The 9,178-nt window shown below is 44.6% G+C and overlaps 1 protein-coding gene across 1 annotated transcript; it reads left to right on the top strand.

Annotated features, from left to right (window-relative positions):
• The first annotated feature begins 2,310 nt into the window (after nucleotides 1-2,310).
• Nucleotides 2,311-3,240, top strand: LOC120981483 (olfactory receptor 12D1-like). The gene has a single exon (XM_040411022.1). The coding sequence runs from the start codon at nucleotides 2,311-2,313 to the stop codon at nucleotides 3,238-3,240; it is 930 nt and encodes a 309-aa protein (XP_040266956.1).
• Nucleotides 3,241-9,178: the final 5,938 nt, after the last annotated feature.

Here is a 9,178-nt window from a genome sequence, read left to right as displayed (position 1 = left end):
GGTCCAAAAAATAAAATCGGTGCCAAAACAGCTATTTTTGGGCAAATTTTCAATTTTAAACAGTTTTTTCCAGTAACAAAGCAAGGGTTAACAGCCAAACAAAACGTAATATTTATTTATATATTCATTTACTCTAAGGCCTCATGCACACGACCATGCCGTTTTTTTCGGTACGCAAACCGCAGATCCGCAAAAAACGGAAGCCGCCAGTGTTGCATTCCGCAATTTGCGGAACGGAACGGCCGCCGGCAATATACTGTAAATGCCTATTCTTGTCCGCAAAGAGTGGATAAGAATAGGACATGTTATATTTTTTTAGCGGGGCCGCGGAACGGAGCCACGGATGCGAACAGCACACGGAGTGCTGTCCGCATCTTTTGCGGCCCCATTGAAGTGAATGGGTCGTCATCCAAAACGGCGGCTCGGATGCGGACCCAAACAACAGTCGAGTGCATAAGGCCTAATTCTGCAGTTTACAGAAACACCCTAAATATGGTCGTAAACTGCTGTATGACCAAACGGCAGGGCGCAGAAGGAAAGGAACGCCGTATGGTTTCTGGAAGGCAGATTTTGATGGCCTTTTTTTTGGCCACCTTGTCCCATTTGAAGAACCCCTGATGCACCCCTAGAGTAGAAACTCCATAAAAGTGACCCCATCTAAGAAACTACACCCCTCAAGGTATTCAAAACTAATTTTACAAACTATATTAACCCTTTAGGTGTTCCTCAACAGTTTATGGCAAATGGAGATGAAATTTCAGAATTTCTATTTTTGTTAACCTTGCCTCATAAAAATGTAATATAGAGCAACCAAAAATCATATGTGCCCTAAAAATAGTCCCAACAAAACTGCCACCTTATACTGTAGTTTCCAAAATGGGGTCACTTTTATGGAGTTTCTACTCTAGGGGTGCATCAGGGGGCTTCAAATGGTACATGGTGTAAATAAACCAGTCCAGCAAAATCTGCCTTCCAAAAACCACATGGCGCACCTTTGCCTCTACCCCCTACCGTGTGCCCCAACAGTAGTTTATGGCCACATATGGGGTGTTTCTGCAAACTACAGAATCAGGGCAATAAATATTTAGTTTTGTTTGGCTGTTAACCCTTGCTTTGTTACTGGAAAAAATTGATAAAAATTTAAAATTTGCCCAAAAATTTAAATTCTTACATTTTATCTCCATTTGCCATAAACTCTTGTGGAACACCTAAAGTGTTAACGACGTTTGTAAAATCAGTTTTGAATACCTTGAGGGGTGTAGTTTCTAGAATGGGGTAATTTTTGGGTGGTTTCTATTATGTAAGCCTTACAAAGTGACTTCAGACCTGAACTGGTCCTTAAAAAGTGGGGTTTTTAAAATTTATGAAAAATTTCAAGATTTGCTTCTAAACTTCTAAGCCTTGTAAAGTCCCCAAAAAATAAAATGTCATTCCCAAAATTATCCAAACATGAAGTAGACATATGGGGAATGTTAAGTAATCACTATTCTTGTAGGTATTACTATGTATTTATAGAAGTGGAGAAATTGAAATTTAGAAATTTGGAAATTTTTGCAAATCTTTGCAAATCTTTGGTAAATTTGGTATTTTTTTATAAATAAAAATTATTTTTTTACTCCATTTTCCCAGTGTCATGAAGTAAAATATGTGACGAAAAAACAATATCAGAATGGCTTGGATAAGTCAAAGCGTTTTAAAGTTATCACCACATAAAGTGACACTGGTCAGACTTGCATAAAATGGCCTGGTCCTTAAGGTGAAAATGAGCCTGGTCCTTAAGGAGTTAAGGGAGCAGGGGCCACTTTTAAAGGGGCAACTGCTGTGGAGGTCACTGTTAAGGCAGCAGGGTACTGTGAGGTCACTGTTAAGGGAGCCGGGTACTCTGGAGGTCACTGTTAAGGGGGCAGGCCCCTGAGGAGGTCACTGTCAAGGGAGTGGGGTGCTGTGAAACTCACTGTTAAAGGAACGGGGTGCTGTGAAGGTCAAAGTTAAGGAGATGGGCTGCTGTGAAGGTCCCCTTTTTAAGTGGCGGGGCACTGTGGGGGGTTCAGTGTTAAGGGCTGGGGGGACTGTGGAGTACACTGTTAAAGAGGCGGGGTGCTGTAGAGGTCACTATTATGGGGGATACTGTTGATATTTTTTAGCAACACACACAAACATTAAATGAAATAGATGAAATATACCCATGCAAAGCTGTGTCCTTCTGCTAGTGAATCATAAAGTAGTCTTAGGCAAAAACATTCATATATTTTCCTGAATCTATAAAATACATTGATTCTTTTCAACTGTGTTAGGTTCCAGACACATACAATGAAAATAGACAACTGTACCCCAGTAACCGATTTTGTCTTGGCTGGCTTCGGAATTCAAGATGATCTCCAAGTGATTTTATTTTCAACTTTTCTGGTATGTTACATAATCACCTTGATAGCAAATATGTCAATAATGATTATTACCATTTCTGATCGAGCTCTTTACAAACCCATGTATTTCTTCTTGAACAACTTGGCTTTCCTTGACATCTGTTATTCTTCGGTGGTTGTCCCCAAGATGATCACAAATCTAATATCTCACAAGAAGATGATCTCATTTCATGGTTGCATTCTCCAAATCCATTTCTTCCATTTCTTGGGTAGTACAGAAGCCATACTGTTTACATTCATGTCCTATGACAGATATGTGGCTATTGCCCATCCTTTGAGATATTCCACCATCATGAGTTACAATGCCTGTTTTGGCTTTGCCTCGTGTTCTTGGGTTATGGGATTTTTCCATGCATTGATACACTCTGTAATGACTTCAAGGCTTCCATTTTGCGGACTAAATACAGTGATACATTTCTTCTGTGATGTTAAACCGGTCCTGAATTTGGCGTCTACAGATGTATCTCTTAATTTCAAGCTACTGGCTAGAGTCACTGGAACGCTTACTCTGGTAACCCTAATGTTAATTGTCCTCTCCTACATCTTCATTGGCAACTGTCTTTCAAAAATAAAGACCTCCCAAGGAAGAAAACGTGCACTGTCTACATGTAGCGGTCATTTTTCTGTTGTGACGTTCCAGTATGGGACAGCCCTTTTCATCTACGTACGCCCTTCTACAATAGACGCTTTAGATCAAGACAGAGCAGCTGCCATTATGTTCTCTGTTATAACCCCAGCATTAAACCCAATTATATATACATTAAGAAACAAAGACATGAAGAACAGTGTGAAGAAGTTGCTCAAAAGATCTTATTGAATGTCATTAAATTGAAAATCATAAAACATGTAGACTACTTATACCCATTAAAGGAGTTTTCTAGGCACCTGATATTGATGATCGATCTTCAGTGTAGGTCATTATTAATCAATCGGTGAGGGTCCAACACCTCGCACCCCCACCAATCAATACTAGTACTTTGGATGGAACAGGAAGCACAGCACCATTCAAACTGTAGTGGTTGTGCTGGGTTACTGCAGTTCAGCTCCCATTGAAGTGAATGGGAGCTGCGCTGTAGTAACCTGGCACGACCACTACACTTTGAACGGAGCTGTACTTCCTGTTCCATTTTCTGCTAGTTTGAACACCGGAAGCTGCAGGGAACAGCTGGGGATGCAGAATGTCAGACTCTCACCGATCAGATATGAGTGACCTAGTCTGTGGATAGGTCATCAGTATTAGGAGCCTGTTAAGTCATGTTATTCTACATAATGACTGCACTAATTCATGATTTAATAAATTAGTGTTTAATAGAAAAATTCTGTACTATTTTTTTATTAAAGTCTGTACTATTTTTTTTAATAAAGCCATATAATTTGTCAATTTTATCAAATTTTGTATTTTGACTATCATTGCTATAGAAAAAATTGCTTGGTTTGTTTTAATCATTAAACTGGTTCCCGACCGCCTAACGCAGGATTGCGTTCCGGCGGCGGTCAATTCATTCCTCCTGGACGCGCCGGCGCGTCATCTCGCGAGACGCGAGATGGCGCTCACAGCCGGCCCGCGCATGCGCATGCGCATTGCGGGCCGGCAAAAGTTAAAGGAGCGTTTCGTCACCAGCCTGCCAGCCAATGATCATCGCTGGCAGGCTGGAGATTTTCAAAAAATCGAATCAGAAGCCATCTAACACCTTATATTTATAAATATAAGGTGTTAAATGGCTTCTGTGCTCCTCTGCTGGTCCTTTTCGTCGGTTGGTCCCAGCAGAGGAGCACACATCACAGTGAGTAGCCACCAAACACTTCACTTAGCCCCAGATCACCCTCCATCACCCCAATTAACCCCTTGATCACCCCTTGATCGTCCCTGTCAATCACCTAGTGAAAGGGAAAAAAGTGATCAGTTTAAACTGTCACTTTTTTTTCCCACTGATATTGACTGTTAGGTTTTAGGATAGTTTAGGCCCCTTGGTTAGGTAGTTAGCGCCCAGCCCACCGCACCGCAGTCACTGATTCGCTGATTAGCGTATCGCTAATCAGCATTTGTACTTTTATAGTATCTGTAAGTGATCAGAACTGATCACAGTCAGATCTATAATAGTATTAGTGTCACCTTAGTTCGCCCTCCACCCAAAACGCAGTGTTTGCCCAATCAGGCCTGATCGGTCGCCCACACGTGCGTTCACCCACGCCCGCCCCGCCCCAGTGACAAAATGTTTTATTTTTTTTGATCACTGCATAATCACTTTACAAGCGCTGCGGCGATAAAAAAATCAGTTTTAATATTTTTTTATCAATCGCAGCGACCTCCGGTACTTCGCTAGCCTCCCATTTGTAAGACAGGCTTGCTTTTTTTCTTGGGTAGTCTCAGGGAATACTCTCTAAATTTAGTTGACCAAATGGCAAACAAGGGGTATTCTTCTGAAGAGGCCTACAGGCTTCTGACCCAGTCGGATGAGGAATGGGAACCCTCAACTGACGAATCTAGCGGGTCAGAATATGAACCTGTAGAACGCAGTGGCAGTCGAGGAGGTTGAGGTCCCTGATAGCACCAGGCGTACCCGGCCCCGTGTTGCTAGACCACAGGTTGCGCAGGATCCGCTTCAAGGGCAGCAGAGTGGGGCTGGCGCTGTCGGATTACGTGGTGAAGCATACACCAGCAGCGCAGCCCACCCTGGACCTAGTACCAGCACTGCCGTACAACATGGTGAAGTGGCGAGCACCAGAAGGGCAGTTGAAGCTGCTACGGTGGCACGTGCAGTAGTTACCCCGTCCCAGCCACCGCACAGACAGGCCCGTAGAGCCCCTAGAGTCCCTGAGGTGCTGGCAAACCCTGATTGGCAGTCCCCAACTTCAGCCGCACCTGTAGTTCCCACTTTCACCGCCCAGTCTGGAGTTCGGGTTGAGACAGCTCAGATCGGTTCGGCACTGGGATTTTTTGAGCTGTTCTTGACTGCGGAGCTCTTGGACTTAGTCGTGGCAGAAACAAATTGGTATGCCACTCAATTTATAGCTGCCAACCCGGGAAGCTTTTATGCCCAGTCTTTCCGGTGGAAACCCGTCCAAGTTTCCGAAATTAAAAATTTTCTGGGCCTTCTCCTCAACATGGGTCTAACCAAAAAGCATGAATTGCGGTCATATTGGTCCACGAACCCAATTCATCACATGCCCATGTTCTCTGCTGCCATGTCCAGGACACGATTTGAGACCATCCTGCGTTTCCTGCACTTTAGCGACAACAGCACCTCTCGTCCCAGAGGCCACCCAGCTTTTGACCGGCTCCACAAAATTCGGCCCCTCATAGACCACTTCAACACCTAATTTGCAGATTTGTATACCCCTGAGCAAAACATCTGCGTAGACGAGTCCCTTATACATTTTACTGGGTGCCTTGGCTTCAAACAATACATCCCAAGCAAGCGCGCCCGGTATGGGGTCAAATTGCATAAGCTCTGTGAAAGGGCCACAGGCTATACCCACAAATTTCAGATCTATGAGGGTAAAGATCAGACCCTGGAGCCGGTCGGTTGCCCTGACTACCTGGGGAGCAGTGGGAAGACAGTCTGGCACTTGGTGTCACCCTTATTTGGCAAAGGGTACCATCTTTATGTGGACAATTTTTACACAAGTGTGCCCCTCTTCAGGCATTTGTTCCTAGAACAGATTGGCTGCTGTGGCACCGCGCGACCTAGTCGCCGGGGCTTCTCCCAACAGCTCGTTACCACCCATCTTGCAAGGGGGGAGAGGGCTGCCTTGTGTAACGAAGAACTGCTCGCGGTGAAATGGAGAGACAAGCGTGACGTTTATATGCTCTCCTCCATTCACGCAGACACGACAATACAAATAGAACGGGCAACCAGTGTCATTGAAAAGCCCCTCTCAGTCCACGACTATAACCTTCACATGGGAGGGGTGGACTTCAATGACCATATGTTGGCTCCTTATTTAGTTTCCCGACGCACCAGACGCTAGTATAAGAAGGTGTCTGTATATTTGATTCAATTGGCTGCATATACAAACCGGATTCCAAAAAAGTTGGGACACTATACAAATCGTAAATAAAAACTGAATGCAATGATGTGGAGGTGCCAACTTCTAATATTTTATTCAGAATAGAACATAAATCACGGAATAAAAGTTTAAACTGAGAAAATGTACCATTTTAAGGGAAAAATATGTTGAATCAGAATTTCATGGTGTCAACAAATCCGAAAAAAGTTGGGACAAGGCCATTTTCACCACTGTGTGGCATCTCCCCTTCTTCTTACAACACTCAACAGACGTCTGGGGACCGAGGAGACCAGTTTCTCAAGTTTAGAAATAGGAATGCTCTCCCATTCTTGTCTAATACAGGCCTCTAATGTTCAATCGTCTTGAGCCTTCTTTGTTACACCTTCCTCTTTATGATGCGCCAAATGTTCTCTATAGGTGAAAGATCTGGACTGCAGACTGGCCATTTCAGTACCCGGATCCTTCTCCTTCTCCATGATGTTGTGATTGATGCAGAATGTGGTCTGGCATTATCTTGTTGAAAAATGCAGGGTCTTCCCTGAAAGAGATGACGTCTGGATGGGAGCATATGTTGTTCTAGAACCTGAATATATTTTTCTGCATTGATGGTGCCTTTCCAGACATGCAAGCTGCCCATGCCACACGCACTCATGCAACCCCATACCATCAGAGATGCAGGCTTCTGAACTGAGCGTTGATAACAACTTGGGTTGTCCTTGTCCTCATTGGTCCGGATGACATGGCGTCCCAGATTTCCAAAAAGAACTTCGAATCGTGACTCGTCTGACCACAGAACAGTCTTCCATTTTGCCACACTCCATTTTAAATGATCCCTGGCCCAGTGAAAACGCCTGAGCTTGTGGATCTTGCTTAGAAATGGCTTCTTCTTTGCACTGTAGAGTTTCAGCTGGCAACGGCGGATGGCACGGTGGATTGTGTTCACTGACAATGGTTTCTGGAAGTATTCCTGAGCCCATTCTGTGATTTCCTTTACAGTAGCATTCCTGTTTGTGGTGCAGTGTCGTTTAAGGGCCCGGAGATCACGGGCATCCAGTATGGTTTTACGGCCTTGACCCTTACGCACAGAGATTGTTCCAGATTCTCTGAATCTTCGGATGATGTTATGCACAGTTGATGATGATAGATGCAAAGTCTTTGCAATTTTTCGCTGGGTAACACCTTTCTGATATTGCTCCACTATCTTTCTGCGCAACATTGTGGGAATTGGTGATCCTCTACCCATCTTGGCTTCTGAGAGACACTGCCACTCTGAGAAGCTCTTTTTATACCCAATCATGTTACCAATTGACCTAATTAGTGTTAATTGGTCTTCCAGCTCTTCGTTATGCTCAAATTTACTTTTTTTAGCCTCTTATTGCTACTTGTCCCAACTTTTTGGGGATTTGTTGACACCGTGAAATTTTGAATCAATGTATTTTTCCTTTAAAATGATACATTTACTCGGATTAAACGTTTGATCTGTCATCTACGTTCTATTACAAATAAAATATTGACATTTGCCATCTCCACATCATTGCATTCAGTTTTTATTCACAATTTGTTTAGTGTCCCAACTTTTTTGGAATCCGGTTTGTATTATGGCAAGAAAAAAGCAGCTAAGTAAAGAAAAACGAGTGGCCATCATTACTTTAAGAAATGAAGGTCAGTCAGTATGCCGAAAAATTGGGAAAACTTTGAAAGTAAGGGCTATTTGACCCTGAAGGAGAGTGCCCCCACCGGCAGCGAAAAGGCCCAAAACTGAGCGTTATCCCTGAACAGCGAGATGATGATCCCAACCCTCTGCTCCTCATCACCAGAGGAATGGGGAAGTAGGCGAAAATGGAGTTTGCAAGCCTCTCTAAAGCGAACAAAATTCTCACTACCCCCGGAGAACGTATCCGGAAGCGAGATCTTAGGCTCGCAACAAACTCCATGAACGCAAGCAGAACCGGTCACCTGAAACTGAGTGTCACGGGGTTCCGAAGGTGCACTCGGTCCCCCATTGCCCGCAGACCTGTTTAGCTTTGGGAATGAGGATCTGTGTTTGACCTCATTCCCAGGGCGGCTTTACTAGCTGGGTGGCTCCCTGCTCCTAGTCTGCCTTGAGCGCCGAGCTGATCACTTGGTGCTCGACTGGTTGGTCTGTCGGTCATGTGACGCTGGCCACGTCACATGACCCTCACTCCCCACTATAAATACAGGCAGCCTGCTGGCTACAGGTTGCCTGTTAATTTCTAGGTTCCTGGCTATTTGTTGGACTGCTGAATACTTACCTGATCCTGTTCCCTGACCATCCTTTTGCCTGCTCCTCCTGTACTGCGCATCTGTCCTGGTATTGTGACCTCGGCTCCCACCTGACTACTCTCTTAGGACTCCTCTTGTACTTCTCTGCTCTCCTGGTATTTGACCCCGGCTTCTCCTGACCATTCTTTGCTTAATCCTTTGTACTGCGTAGCTCTCTTGGTTTTTGACCCGGTCCGTTCATGTTCCGTATTTTGTCTTGTCTGTCTTCCCTGCACATATCCTAAGTTAGGGACTGTCGTCCAGTTGTCCCCTGTCATCAGGACTCGTGAGGCAAGTAGGCAGGGCCAGGGGTGAGGGTGGAGCGCAGTGGTCACTATCCTTCCCCCTGTGTGTGTGTGGACGTGACCGTTACACTGAGACACAGTTTTACGGAGATCTGCTACCTCCAGCGAAATACCTTGCATGCGGTCAATCAAGGCTGAAACCGGATCCATGCTTAA

The sequence above is a fragment of the Bufo bufo genome, chromosome 11 (assembly GCF_905171765.1).
Source record: "Bufo bufo chromosome 11, aBufBuf1.1, whole genome shotgun sequence".
NCBI lineage: Eukaryota > Metazoa > Chordata > Amphibia > Anura > Bufonidae > Bufo > Bufo bufo.
The sequence above is the reverse complement of the archived record's forward strand: the minus strand, read 5'-3'. Positions and strand labels throughout refer to the sequence as shown.

Coding starts and splice junctions, on each gene's coding strand:
- LOC120981483 (XM_040411022.1), top strand. CDS start 2,311: ATGAAAATAGACAACTGTACCCCAGTAACCGATTTTGTCTTGGCTGGC.